At 39.3% G+C, this 15,494-nt stretch overlaps 1 protein-coding gene across 1 annotated transcript in view; it reads left to right on the top strand.

The window, feature by feature from the left end:
- The window catches only part of klhl14 (kelch-like family member 14), a 40,232-nt gene extending 26,439 nt beyond the window's left edge, over positions 1–13,793 (top strand). Inside the window, exons 3-8 of the mRNA XM_038963232.1 lie at positions 7,621–7,710; positions 7,886–7,964; positions 10,734–10,924; positions 11,255–11,413; positions 12,562–12,719; positions 13,653–13,793. Of these exons, the coding sequence (XP_038819160.1) occupies positions 7,621–7,710; positions 7,886–7,964; positions 10,734–10,924; positions 11,255–11,413; positions 12,562–12,719; positions 13,653–13,793 (818 nt within the window). The remainder of the gene's footprint in view (positions 1–7,620; positions 7,711–7,885; positions 7,965–10,733; positions 10,925–11,254; positions 11,414–12,561; positions 12,720–13,652) is intronic.
- Positions 13,794–15,494: the final 1,701 nt, after the last annotated feature.

The raw sequence follows: 15,494 nt of genomic DNA on the forward strand, positions 1-15,494 counted from the left end.
CTCAAACTTTTTCAGCTAGTTGGCCGTCAAAATTGCAATGATAAATGATGGGGAATAGCCTACTCCTACTTCTGCAGCTTTCCTGCCAATGCATGCTTGTCCCAACCCACGCTTTGACAACTGAATTGGAACTTGCCTCCCTCCCCGCCCATTTGATCGATGCCAAATACATTTGTTTGACAACTAAGAGATATGAATAACAGTCGTTCAAGTTCAGCCTAGCAAGCAAAGTGATTCACCTTTCTTGCTAGCTAACCAAAATACATCTGCATCTCTAGCTGTAGCCAGTACCCACCGAAAAATACAATATGATGGGAAAAAGTCGGTCACTCACCCACTCCTCCAATGACATGACATCTTCCCAGAAGCTAGTTAGCTATTTTGTGAAGTGTCCCAGTCCCTCCTGCAGCAAAGCACCCCAACAACATGATGCTGCCACCCCCGTGCTTCACGGTTGGAATGGTGTTCTTCAGCTTGCAAGCTTCCCCCCTTTTCCTCCAAACATAACTATGGTCATTATGGCCAAACAATTCTGTTTTTGTTTCATCAGACCAGAGGACATATCTCCAAAAACTGCGATCTTTGTCCCCATGTGCAGTTGCAAACCGTAGTCTGGCTTTTTTATGGCGGTACTGGAGCAGTGGGTTCTTCCTTGCTGAGCGGCCTTTCAGGTTATGTCGATATAGGACTTGTTTTACTGTAGATATAGATACTTTTGTACCTGTTTCCTCCAGCATCTTTGCTGTTGTCCTGCGATTGATTTGCACTTTTCGCACCAAAGTACGTTCATCTCCAGGAGACAGAACACGTCTCCTTCCTGAGCAGTATGGCGGCTGCGTGGTCCCATGGTGTTTATACTTGCGTACTATTGTTTGTACAGATGAACGTGGTAGCTTCAGGCATTTGGAAATTGCTCCCAAGGATGAACCAGACTTGTGGAGGTCTCCAATTTTTTTCTGAGGTCTTGGCTGATTTCTTTTGATTTTCACATGATATGGGAAATTTGTGGAGTGGTTGAAAAACAAGTTTTAATTACTCCAACCTAAGTGTATATAAACTTCCGACTTCAACTGTATATATATAGCATTTTACATATTAAAACAAAAGAAGAGATAAATAATATTTGTCCAGCCTTTGCTCCTATGCTTGCAGATGTGCATAATATGATGCAACCCAAATCAAAAATAACAAAAACTGAGCTATGCTGTGGGTTGTTGTAACATTTAAACTTAAAACATGTTTTCATTTTTTTGCACTGCATGGATCACAGGTGTGGTTGAGTGCAGCATTGCTGTATGGTGCACTCAAAATGTATTGTTGTTGAGTAGCCAGCAGTGGTGTAAAGTACTTAATTAAAAATACTTTAAAGTACTACTTAAGTCATTTTTTTGGTATCTGTACTTTACTTTTACTTCACTACATTTCTAAAGAAAATAATATACTTTTTACTTTATACATTTTTCCTGACACTGAAAAGTACTCGTTACATTTTGACAGAAAAATGGTCTAATTCACACACAGATCAAGAGAACATCCCTGGTCATCCCTACTGCCTCTGATCTGGTGGACACACTAAACACAAATGCTTCATTTGCAAATTATGTCTTAGTGTTGGAGTGTGTCTCTGGCTATTCGTAAATAAAATAAAAAACTGGAAATTGTGCCGTTTGGTTTACTTAATAGAAGGAATTGGAAAGATTTATACTTTTACTTTATATTAAAGCAATTCTATTTACTTTTGAGACTTAAGTATATTTAAAACCAAATACTTTTAGATTTTTACTCAAGTAGTATTTTACTGGGTGACTTTTACTTGAGTCGTTTTCTATTAAGGCATCGTTACCTTTACTCAAGTATGACAATTGGATACTTTTTCCACCAGTGGTAGCCAGCCTAGGCTACTTGCTCAAATGTTGCTGTAATATGCCTACATGTTTCTCCTTTGCATGGTGTTTTGTTCCAGGTTTTGTTTTTTGGTTATTCATTGTCAAGCTTTAAAAACCAAAGCCAGACTGCAACAGTTTAGTAGCCTAGCTAGGACTCTGGCATGTGTCTGTACACTTTCCCTCCGCTGCGCGCTGTAAACGGCACACACAAAAGCAGCGCAATTGAAGTTGAATTCACTGGTGCATCAGGCTGTAATTTCATAAAGTAGATGACAACTGTTGACTCATTTATACTCGCTTGTGTGTCCTAGCCTATTAGCCACGTTATGACTGACTTGTGATCAATGCCCTTGCTAGATTGATTGAATTGACATTCTCAGCCTTAGGTACAGTCGTTTGTTTTTTCTCAAAATATTGAGTCATTGAAATTTAAACAGTGCATCCCGAATGGGTGGAGTCAGCAAACAATGTACCAGGCCAGCTGTGATTTGCAACCTGATAGCAATATTTTTAAGACTACATAGAAATGTACTGTATTCATGAATTATATTAATCATGCATTGAACTGCATCCATCTATTCTGCCAACAATGCCTTACTGTACATCATGGTATTTTGAGTCAAATAGAACCTATTTTTAAAACCTCTTATAAAGTTGGTTTAGAAGCATGAACTAGGAATTTGATCTTTTTGACTGATATTATGATTGTCTGTTTCATATCTACAAAGTAGTTAAAATGCTGCCAGTTCTACTTTAAAGGACCAGTGCAGACGTTTTTATCTCAAAATCAAATCATTTCTGGGTAACATTTAAGTACCTTACTGTGATTGTTTTCAATTAAAATGGTCAAAAATAAACTTCTTAGCAAATAGGCAATTTCTCAAGAAAGAATTTTGCTAGGACTGTCTGGGAATGGCTTGAGTGGGGAGGGGATAACTGAAAACTAGCTGTTATTGGCAGAGAGGTTTGGAACTGTCTTTCTAATTGGTCTAATTTACCACCTTGCGATGTCAGCAGGCAGGCCAAAACTACTTCCCACCAAAACAAGCTGAAAATTCAAACAGCACTTACAATAAAATAGCATCATAATTTTCACAATTTCACAGTATTATTCCAACCTCATAATGTGGATATACAGTACCAGTCAAAAAGTTGGATACAACAAAAAAATATTTTATATTTGAAATTCTTCAAAGTACCCACCCTTTGGCTTGGTGACAACTTTGCACACTCTTGGCATTCTCTCAACCAGATTCATGAGGTAGTCACCTGGAATGAATTTCCATTAACAGGTGTGCCGTGTTAAAAGTTAATTGTGGAATTTCTTTCCTTCTTAATGCGTTTGAGCCAATCAGTTGTGTTGTGACAAGATAGGGTTGGTATACAGAAGATAGCCCTATTTGGTAAAAGACCAAGTCCATATTATGACAAGAACAGCTCAAATAAGAAAAGAGAAATGACAGTCCATCATTACTTTAAAGACATGAAGGTCAGTCAATCCGGAAAATTTCAAGAACTTTAAAGTGCAGTTGCAAAAACCATCAAGCGCCATGATGAAACTGGCTCTCATGAGGACCACCCCTGGAAAGGAAGACCCAGAGCTACCTCTGCTGCAGAGGATAAGTTCATTCGAGTTACCAGCCTCAGAAATTGGCAATTAACTGCACCTCAGATTGCAGCCCAAATAAATGCTTCACAGAGTTCAAGTAACAGACACATCTCAACATCAACATCAACTTCAGAGGAGCGTGAATCATGCCTTCATGGTCGAATTGCTGTAAAGCAAACACTACTAAAGGACACCAATAAGAAGAAAAGACTTGCTTGGGCAAAGAACCATGAATAATGGACATTAGACCAGTGGAAATCTGTCCTTTGTTCTGATGAGTCCAAATTTGAGATTTTTGGTTCTATCCTCCGTGTCTTTGTGAGACGCAGAGTAGGTGAACGGATGATCTCCGCATGTGTGGTTCCCACCGTGAAGCATGGAGGAGGAGGTGTGATTGTGTGGGTGTGCTTTTGCTGGTTACACTGTCAGGGATTTATTTAGAAATCAAGGCACACTTAAGCAGCATGGCTACCACTGCATTCTGCAGCGATACGCCATACCATCATACCATCATTTGCGCTTAGTGGGACTATCATTTGATTTTCAACAGGACAATGATCCTAAACACACCTCCAGGCTGTGTAAGGGCTATTTGACCAAGAAGGAGAGTGATGGAGTGCTGCATCAGATGACCTGGCCTCCACAATCACCCGACCTCAACCCAATTGAGATGGTTTGGGATGAGTTTGTTTAACAATTTTTTGGTTGCTACATAAGTGTTAAGTGTTATTTCATAGTTTTGATGCCGTCTTCACTATTATTCTACAATGTAAAAAATTGTTTAAAAAAACAAACTTGAATGAGTAGGTGTACAAACTTTTGACTGGTAATGTATATATAAAACACCTTTAAGTCCCCAAGCAGCACTGTGGCAGGGCATGTGGAGCAGGAAGATGTTAATACCTTAGATAATTCAGAGACTAAGACAGGGGAGTATTTGGCAGGCCTTTATATCAGAATGAGGAGCAGTGGTTTTGGACCAGACAGTTTGAGCGCTAGGCATTCAAATAAGGTCAGATTCTGTACCTGCGTTAAAGACATTTGTAGGTCTGATCGGTGGAGAACAGCAATACCCCCTGCAGGGCCTGTGGAGCGATGTTTCCCTGTGTAGACATAGCCAGGAGGGGCAGAAATGTTGAGAGACAAAAATTCATTAGGTTTAGTACAAAGGTTTCATTCAGACATAAATGGCATTTTCTGTGATGACATTGATAATTAGGTTTTTGTTATTGAGGGATTCTGTGTTAAATAGAGCAAACTTGCATTTGACAGAGGGGGCTGGTTCAATGTGGAATAGTCAGATTTTGTAGCTTAAAACTCATTGCGCTAAAGTCAAACAGCAGCCTACAGCAGTAAAAATTGGTAATCCTCAAAGAAACGCTAAAAGGATCTGCAGAGTTTCTATATTTCTATGACAGGGTGGCAGGTAGCCTAGTGGTTAGAGCATTGGGCCAGTAGCTGAAAAGTTTCTGGATCAAATCCCTGCGCTGACAAGATCAAAATCTGTTGTTCTACCCCTGAGCAAGGCAGTTAACCCACTGTTCCCCGGGTGCTGAAGACATGGATGTCGATTAAGGCTGCTCCCCGCACCTTTTTGATTCAGAGGGGTTGGGTTAAATGCAGAACACACATTTCAGTTGTACAGCTGACTTAAGTTAATTACAATATGAGTGAAATAGTTTTCCTTCCCAAAAATTGGAATTAAGTATTTTAAAAAGCAACTTTTCTGTGTTTAAATGGTGTGGGCATTAAAAATATTCACGCGAATAGACCGCTGATTGGCCAGCTCATTGTCCACAGGAGGATGATATCATCCTGTATAAGGAAATAGCAAGCATTTTTTAAACGGTCTGTTGAGATACAAGTGGGTTTTTTAAAGGGTTTTTCTCAAATGTATGCTTTGGCCTCAAATACAAGTATAGGATTAGTCAACAACTTTATTTGGGTATAAGTTAAAATAATATTATCTTTTAAAAACAAGATTTTCACTGGACAGTTACTTTAATAGTCCATGCAAAAGATTATAAAAATTCAAATGAGAAACAGTCCGAGAGAAGCTAGCAAGAATCTAGGAAGACACCTACAGAGAAGAAATCTAGAGAGGAAGAAACCTAGAGAGGAACCGGGCTCTGAGGGGTTGGACAGTCCTCTTCTGGCTGTACCAGACAGAGATTTAAGAGTACATGTGGCGTTTCAAGACGTTCAGATGTTCATAGATGACCAGCAGAGACCAGCAACACTTCAACGCTTCAGTTGACTTTTCATAAAGAACTCCAACACACCAATGTCTGAATAAGTTACAACAATTAATTGTTTTGAATCTTTTGGTTGATTTTGTGCTAATGTTCATATTTGATGGATTTCTAGCATTTAAACTGCAAGAGCATGCTCAGTTTACGAACATATGATTTATCAATTATCCGAGGTTTTCTTATTAAATTTCTGACTTACAGTTGAAGTCAGAAGTTTATATACACTTAGGTTGGAGTTATTAAAACTCGTTTTTCAACCACTCCACAAAATTCTTGTTAACGAATTATAGTTTTGGCAAGTCGGTTAGGACATCTACTTTGTGCATTACACAAGTAATTTTTCCAACAATTGTTTACAGACAGATTATTTAATTTATAATTCACTGTATCACAATTCCAGTGGGTCATAAGTTTACATACACTAAGTTGAATGTGCCTTTAAACAGCTTGGAGAATTCCAGAAAAAGCTTCTGATAGGCTAAATGACATAATCTGGGTCAATTGGAGGTGTACCTGTGGATGTATTTCAAGGCCTACCTTCAAACTCAGTGCCTCTTTGCTTGACATCATGGGAAAATCAAAAGAAATCAGCCAAGACCTCAGACAAAAAATTGTAGACCTCCACAAGTCTGGTTCATCCTTGGGAGCAATTTTCAAACGCCTGAAGGTACCACGTTCATCTGTACAAACAATAGTATGCAAGTATAAACACCATGGGACCACGCAGCTGTCATACCGCTCAGGAAGGAGACACGTTCTGTCTCCTAGAGATTAACTTACTTTGGTACGAAAAGTGCAAATCAATCCAAAAACAACAGCAAAGGACCTTGTGAAGATGCTGGAGAAAACAGGTACAAATGTATCTATATCCACAGTAAAACAAGTCCTATATCGACATAACCTGAAATACCGCTCAGCAAGGAAGAACCCACTGCTCCAAAACCGCCATTAAAAAAGCCAGACTACGGTTTGCAACTGCACATTGGGACAAAGATTGTACTTTTTGGAGAAATGTCCTCTGGTCTGATGAAACTAAAATAGAACTGTTTAGCCATAATGACCATCATTACATTTGGAGGAAAAAGGGGGAAGCTTGCAAGCCGAAGAACACAATCCCAACCGTGAAGCACAGCATCATGTTGTGGGGGTGCTTTGCTGCAGGAGGGACTGGTGCACTAAACAAAATAGATGGCATCATGAGGTAGGAAAATTATGTGGAAATATTGAAGCAACATCTCAAGACAGATCTCAAGATCAGTCAGGAAGTTAAAGCTTGATCGCAAATGGGTCTTCTAAATGGACAATGACCCCAAGCATACTTCCAGAATTGTGGCAAAATGGCTTAAGGACAACAAAGTCAAGGTATTGGAGTGGCCATCACAAAGCCCTGACTTCAATCCTATAGAAAATGTGTGGGCAGAACTGAAAAAGTGTGTACGAGCAAGGAGGCCTACAAACCTGACTTAGTTACATCAGCTCTGTCAGGAGGAATGGGCCAAAATTCACCCAACTTATTGTGGGAAGCTTGTGGAAGGCTACCTGAAACGTTTCACCTAAGTTAAACAATTTAAAGGCAACGCTACCAAATACTAATTGAGTGTATGTAAACTTTTGATCCACTGGGAATGTGGTGGAAGAAATAAAAGCTGAAATAAATCACTCTCTACTATTTGTCTAAAGTGGTGATCCTAACTGACCTAAGACAGGGAATTTTTACTTGGATTAAATGTCAGGAATTGTGAAAAACTGAGTTTAAATGTATTTGGCTAAGGTATATGTAAACCTCCGACTTCAACTGTATGTCCTGCACCATTCTGTGTCCTTTCATAACCAGTTTCTGACATCCTCCACTATGCTGTGTTGTGTCTTCCAGTAATGCCTTACAACAGTGCCCATCACTGTGTGGTGGAGGTGGAAAACTTCATACTACTGCTGGGTGGAGAGGACCAGTGGAACCCCAATGGTAACATGACTACTGATACTACTACTAATACCAGTAGTAATACAAAAAATATATATATAAATGTTTAGTATTTATATTCATAATTTGCAATTTATTTCCAATCAACATTGTTTGATTAGATAAGTGTGGCCATATTAACTATTTATGGATCTTGATTATGACATGTATTTTGCAGGAAAGCACAGCACCAATCATGTCAGCCGTTATGATCCACGATTCAACAGTTGGATACAACTTCCTCCTATGCAGGAAAGGTAAGTCAATGCAAACAAGATTGACAAAGTAATGCAATACAATAGATGTGTGAATTATTGCACTGATTATTAACACTGAATGATTACGGTGTCTGTATGTGACATTACACTTTTAAGGAGAAGAAATCTTAACTTTTCTGGAGTACTGCGAAAGGTTGAAAACACTATTTTGGTGTTTCGAGTTCTGTTTAGTGCAGAATTAGATACTCAACAATATATGTTAAATTAGTTTTGATTTAGAATGGACCATTATCATGCACCTGTCTCGAAACAGGGGAAGCGGAAAAAAATACATGTCATCTATGCACTTAAATAGCGAGTGTAGGATGTTTTTCCCGTGATTCATTTTCATGCCAGCCTAGTAGGCTATACTCCTGTTTGTAAAGAGAAGCAATGTGCTTAATATTAGGAAAGTTGATAAATAAATATAGCAGGCCTAGCCTATAGAAAGCTGATGGAATACTCCACTTTTTAGTAGTGGCCATCACTCTGTTTTCTCGCGCAATTGCATAGCCCATAGAAATAGTTGATCAACATAAGCTCATAGGCTCTCATTAAGTTTTTGATTAGATTTTCAATACATTTGCATTGATGTCAGAGTGATTAGAGGGACAATAGAGTGTGGAGTAGGGAGTTAGCAAGTTTGGTAGGCTACTAATGACCATCAGCAGCATCAGAGCTTGCAGAATCCTACAATAATTACCGTGACTAAATGGTCACGTGGAATCTGACTGCCGTCACGACTCATGACTGACGGTGTGGTGTTAATACGGTCACCGTAACAGCCGTGCACACACACACACAAACACACACACAAACACACACACATATCAGTGTTAATGTCGTCATCAATAACTATGATAAAAAATACTTTTCAACAAACTGTTTTTCCTGACGAAAACAAATGACAATAACGAGATGAGATGCCCTGAAAAAAAGAGAACTATTACCAATGGCTTTTCATTTTAGTTTACGAATAGGTAACGAGATGAGAATTCCATGTGAGACTAATGGTCATTCCATTTGACATGAAACGCCTTTTCATCCGTTTTGTCCAATCATAAGCATGCATCCCTGTGCATAATATACTGTATAACGCAATCCTCTCATTGGCTGCTAAAGTCTTTCTGTTGCGTGGGCTGTTTGCATTGATCTGGCTCCCCCACAATCACAGCTCCCGGTCACTTCAATCACTCGTCTCTGTCTCTGTTTTGAACTGATGCGCAGCCAGGACACTTGTAACAAACTAACCTAAATTAGAAACAATAATGTCTTTCGTCATCTTTGCTTTTTCACATCAGAAGCTCTGTTTTGCCATGTGCGCTGTTATTCATCTGTGTTGGCAATAACAAGTTTTGATGAATATTAGGACTGCAGTAATACTTCTAGCATTGTTGCAAAGCTCATATTCTCCACTTTAAGGACATCACTGTTATTTAACCCCTTCGATGGTTATGATGCTGAAAAAATCAGAACCTAAATTGTTTAACCTGTAGGATTTATATCCTATAGTCTATGGTAAATTATGGCTGGCATTGGTTACCAGCTAAGGTATACATGGCGATAGTGACGCCTCTATTTGGACAAGGCTATCTGAGTGTGCACATGGTGCAAGTAAATGCACCGACTAATATGTGACTAAAATGACTGACTAAACCAGACTAAAATTGTCCAGCGTTTTCGGAGACTGATAATAATTTAAATGAACGAAGGATGAAAATACTAAAATGTGACTAAGACTAAAATATATATATATATTTTTGTTGTTCTTGTTACTTTTTACCCCCTTTTCTCCACAATTTCGTGATATCCAATTGGTAGTTACAGTCATCCCATTGCTGCAATTCCCGTACGGATTCAGGAGAGGCGAAGGTCGAGAGCCATGCGTCCTCCGAAACACGACCCCGCCAAGCCGTACTGCTTCTTGACACACTGCTCGCTAAACGCGAAAGCCAGCCTCACCAATGTGTCGGAGGAAACACTTTACAGCTGGCGTCCGAAGTCAGCGTACATGCTTCCGGCCCGCCACTAGGAGTCGCTAGAGCGCGATGGGACAAGGACATCCCGGGCCGGCTAAACCCTCCCCTAACCCGGACGTCTTTGGGCCAATTGTGCGCCGCCTCATGGGTCTCCCGGTCGCGGAAGGCTGCAGATCGAACCCGGGTCTGTAGTGACGCCTCTAGCACTGCGATGCGGTGCCTTAGACCGAATATATTTTAAGACCAAAACTCAATCTAAAATAGCTGCCAAAATTTACACTGACACACACACCACTGGCATAGCACACACCACCACAGCCCCTGGGGGGCCCAAGAGCTATATATATTTGTTTTTAATTACAAGAAATGTGCTTTAAAACTGCAAAATGTTCTCTCATCCTTATGGCAAAATGTGTAGAATAGCAGGAAATTTGCTCTATAACGGCAACATTTTCTCTCAGCCTCATGGCAAAATGTGTAAAATAGCATGAGGTTAGCTATAAAACTGCACATTTTTCTCTCTGCCCCATGGCAACAACAAAAAAGATGTGACCCTTGCTCGAACCTTGTGGGTGGGCCCCGCAAAACTGTGCATACCACTGACACACACACACACACACACACACACACACACACACACACACACACACACACACACACACACACACACACACACACACACACACACACACACACACACACACACACACACACACACACACACACACACACACACACACACTGTCCTGCTTGTTTTAATTATGTTGTCTGGTTGACACCTCCTGCTCAGGAGAGCCAGTTTCTTCGCCTGCTGCCTGGATAAGCACCTGTATGTGATTGGCGGGAGGAACGAGTCGGGCTACCTCTCCAGTGTGGAGTCCTACAAGCTGGAGACTAACGAGTGGAACTACGTGTCCTCCCTGCCCCAGCCTCTGGCCGCACACGCTGGAGCAGTGCACAATGGGAAAATATACATCTCAGGTCAGACCTCACTCAATTTATAGAACCTTTATTTTACAAGGGTGTCCCATTGTCAAAATACCTATTTTTCAAGGGAGACCCACTGATCATCTTATTCATGGAAAATTAGTTCATGTTGGAAATTAAAAGCTGAAAAATTATTCACTCAGACACAGTCAAAATGAAAGTACAAAATCTACTGATCTGTGTATTGTGATGAGTGCAGGACTGCTTAATATCACCTATCAATGCATACAGACTTTCCAAAAGCAGAGTCTTGTGTCTATGTATCCTGATCCTGCCATTCGCAGCTAATAGGTCTTCATGTGTGTATCTGCCATAACACTACAGGAGGAGTCCACAATGGAGAGTACGTATCCTGGCTGTATTGCTACGACCCCATCATGGATGTGTGGGCCAGGAAACAGGATATGAACACAAAGAGAGCTATTCATGCCCTGGCTGGGACGAACGACCGCCTCTACGCTATCGGGGGCAACCATCTGAAAGGTAAGGACTGACATGTCTCAGCTACTGTACTGTACTGTGCAAAATAGACTGTGGAATACAAGATGGATTTTTTTAATAGTTGTACTTAGGGCTGTTGCGGTGAGCATATTACCACACCGGCAGTCATGAGTCATGACTGTATTAAAATTCTACGTGACCGTTGAAACACGGTAATCTCCTCTTATGCACTCTGGACCTGCGTTATTAGAACCAAACTCACTAACGACCATCAGGTCGCTGATGGCTTGGTACTCAGCACTCTATTGTACCTCTAACCACTCTGACATCAATGCAAATACACTTATCATCATGTGCTTTTAAAACTCACCTCGATGTGGTTGATCAATTTGAAGAAAGAAGTTCAGTGTTTTTGTATTTTGAAGGAAAATTCCACCCAAAAACTAGCCCCAAAATGTTTTGCTTGTCAGCGATCAAGTTTTCAAGATATGTAACTTTCCAAAAACATGAATCATACCTGTTTGATGCATTTTACATCATATGATACTTTGTTTTGCATCATATGTATCATTTCTGTATTTTGAAAGTTTTATATCTTGAAAACTTCATTGCCGACAAGCAAAGCATTTTGGGACTGTGTCAAGAATGGACCAATGAAACAAATACCAAGAGATCCTTTTTGGGTGGAATTTTCCTTATGTATATATTACAGTACCAGTCAAAAGTTTGGACACCTACTCATTCAAGAGTTTTTCTTTATTTTTACTATTTTCTTCATTGTAGAAAAATAGTGAAGTCATTAAAACTATGAAATAACACATATGGAATCATGTAGTATGATAAAAGTGTGAAACAAATCAAAATATATTTTATATTTGAGATTCTTCAAAGTAGCCACCCTTTGCCTTGATGACATGTGATAATGTATCTGTGACACTGTGATTCTGTAGCAGCTGATGTTGTGACTTCTTACAAGCGTCTCGGGCAGGTGTTTACAAAACATTAAGACCTGTGTGATTAATAAGTGCCTTCTCAGAGAAGGCCCGTTAGACATTTCTGTGCTGAGGTTGCAACTTGTATTAAACCAAATAGATTTTGATTGACTTTATCTGCGAATGCTCTTCTTTTTTATTCACCTGTATAATCCCATTTACACTCGCATGTATCATTAACTGTTATTTTGTGCTCAGGGTTCTCTCACCTGGATGTGATGCTGGTGGAGTGTTATGACCCCAAAGCGGACCAGTGGAACATCCTCCAAACGCCCATCCTGGAGGGCCGCAGTGGCCCCGGCTGTTGCATACTGGACGACAGCATCTTCCTAGTGGGCGGATACAGCTGGAGCATGGTAAAGACACATCTCACTATCAACTTGATATCATTAATTCACGGCAAACCTAGGTAGGTCGTTTCACAAAAAGAGTGCCTTTTGCGTCCCTTTGATATTTTAAGTAGAAATTGTGCACCAATATTGAATTTTAAAAATCTGTTATATTAAAGGGATACTTCGTCATGTTGCCAATGAGGACCTTTATCTACTTCCCTAACGTTAGCACAATGACTGGCAGTCCATGGTTATCTGCTAGCATGCTAGTAGATAGCCATAGACTTCCAGTCATTCATTCCGCGAATGCTAGTTAGCATTGGCTTGAGAAATTACCTTTAACTTCCTTCATACTGGACAGAGACATAAAAATGGTATCCACAAATGAATCTGGCTCTGGGGAAGTATACAAAGGGCGTCATTGCCAAAATCCCAAAGTATCCCTTTAAATTAAATTCCCTTTAATATAGACCACATGGATATTTCAATAAATCAGGAAAAAAAATGCATTTTGACATGTCCCTCCATCAACTCTGTATCACTTAAAGGGATGTTTTCAACCCACAATCCAAACATTTCTCCAAGTTTCATCATCATTGTAAAGCCTTAGTTATTTTGTTGCTTTGGCAAAGTCATTTCTTGAAGATTGTTATTCATTTAATGTGATTAGTGATTCATTTATGTCTGTCCCTCATTTTAAGGTCAACCCTGTTATGTGAACTGGAAAACTGAGCGGGTCTGGCATAACACGTCAACCCCGTTACCCATAGATAGACAGGCTAGAAATGTTTTATAAATGTCATACATTTTTTTGTGAAGGTTGAGTTCAATTGCCACTCACTGTTGTACACAACAAGCTTCCATTCCCTCTGTCACGAGGGGATTTATGGTTGATTTAAGAAAATCTGCAACTCTATTTTGGTCATCGCTGTTATTATTATTATTATTATATTGCAGGGAGCCTACAAGTCTTCCACCATATGCTACAGCCCAGAGAAGGGGACCTGGACAGAGCTAGAGGGAGAGGTGGCTGAGCCCTTAGCAGGCCCATCCTGCTCCACTGTCACACTGCCTGCCTGTCTGCCCTTCAACAAATAACACATCACTAGATACAGAGCAGGATGAGGAGGAAAATAGGTGAGGAAGAGGATGGGGGATGGAGAAAAGGACCATCGATAAACGAACATTTGTAAACAAATTTTGTGATGAAGTACTCCAATCAGCCGATGGGATGTGTATAAATTATTTTTTTACAGGTTTGACAAAAGAGCACTTTCGTTATTATTGCCTACTGAAGGTTTGAAAAAGTAAGTAATCATGTATTTCATGTATTTAAATCCCCATCTGTGTTGAACTTTTTCCAGACAATAGTCACATTTCACAGTTTAATCGATAGTAAGTGTTTTTGGCTTATCTTGATATAGCACGCATAGTGTTTAACTGAATTGTTATAGCTTTAAAAAATCAATTTGTATCTTGTTATTAGTAGGAGACATAAATCCAAAACAGAATGCAGTGTTGTTAAAAATAATTGACACTGGAAACAACCTGTCTGTCGACCAAATCACACTGAAACTGAGTTCTGGTTAATATGCTCTTTTTTTCCCAACCAAAATCGTGATTCTGTGTACAGTATATTGTAAACCAGAGACTAACTAACAGTTCATCTGCAGCAAATTAATCATTCTTTAAGCTGCAAGCAAGAACAATTTTTACATTCAACATCGATTCTGACCTTTGTAAAAACGGCACTAAAAACTAATATGGTTATTTAAGGATGGTACAATCAAATGATTATTATTCATTGCTAGCCATTGGTATACACGGGTAGCAATTTTAACTGAGTGATAAGGTAGGTTTTATGTTTTATGTTCAATGTTACCTGTTAATGTTTAACAGAGCCTATTTCCAGAGAGCACACAATAAATTCCTCAAAAAGGGTACATCCCATTTACGATTATGATAAAGCACACAGTGGTCCTCAATGCACTAATGGTGAACCTTAAAAACAGTTGTGTGTAAGAATGGTTCACAATACTAAAAGTTTGTTGAATTGTTGTTAATTTTAGTATACTATGTTCAGAAACATGATGAAAAGTGAATTCAACTGTCATGTCTGCGTTCTACTATTTTGTCTAAGTAAGTGTGCAAGGTCCACACTGAATATTGGTACCTGTTGAATTACATATAGATACAGTATGTTACTTTTTTCTTGTAAATAATAGCTTGCAGTGGAACATTTTTGTGCACTCAACCTGGGATTTATTCTCAAATCCTGTTATGTCCTTTGCATTTTAGAATATGAAAATAAAAAGGAAACTTGACAATTACAACAGTCTCTGCAGCTTTTTTCAGGTACTGCAAATATTTCCAGTAAACAGACACTCACTTTACATTGAACTTCCAGTATACAAGGACATTCACGGATCCATTCAAACAAAGTAGCCATTCAGACATTTCTTGAATATAATAACTATCAAGCAGGGTTGGGTAGGTTACTTTCTTAATGTAATCCGTTACAGTTACTAGTAACCTGTCCAAAATTGTAATCAGTAACGTAACTTTCGGATTACCCAAATTCAGTAATGTAAGCTGATTACATTCTGTTACTTTTAGATTACTTTCCCTTTAAGAGGCATTAGAAGAAGACAAAAATGTATGTTACCATTTGAATGACATCTATTGCAGGATAAATCAATGTTAAAGCTTACATAGCTGGCATATATGGATGGTAAATTTAACCCTATGGGCTGGTTATGTAGGATTCTTGTAACCCATTCCTTTCTACTACATATAATA

This window comes from Salvelinus namaycush, chromosome 25 (genome assembly GCF_016432855.1).
Source record: "Salvelinus namaycush isolate Seneca chromosome 25, SaNama_1.0, whole genome shotgun sequence".
NCBI classification, from domain to species: Eukaryota; Metazoa; Chordata; class Actinopteri; order Salmoniformes; family Salmonidae; genus Salvelinus; species Salvelinus namaycush.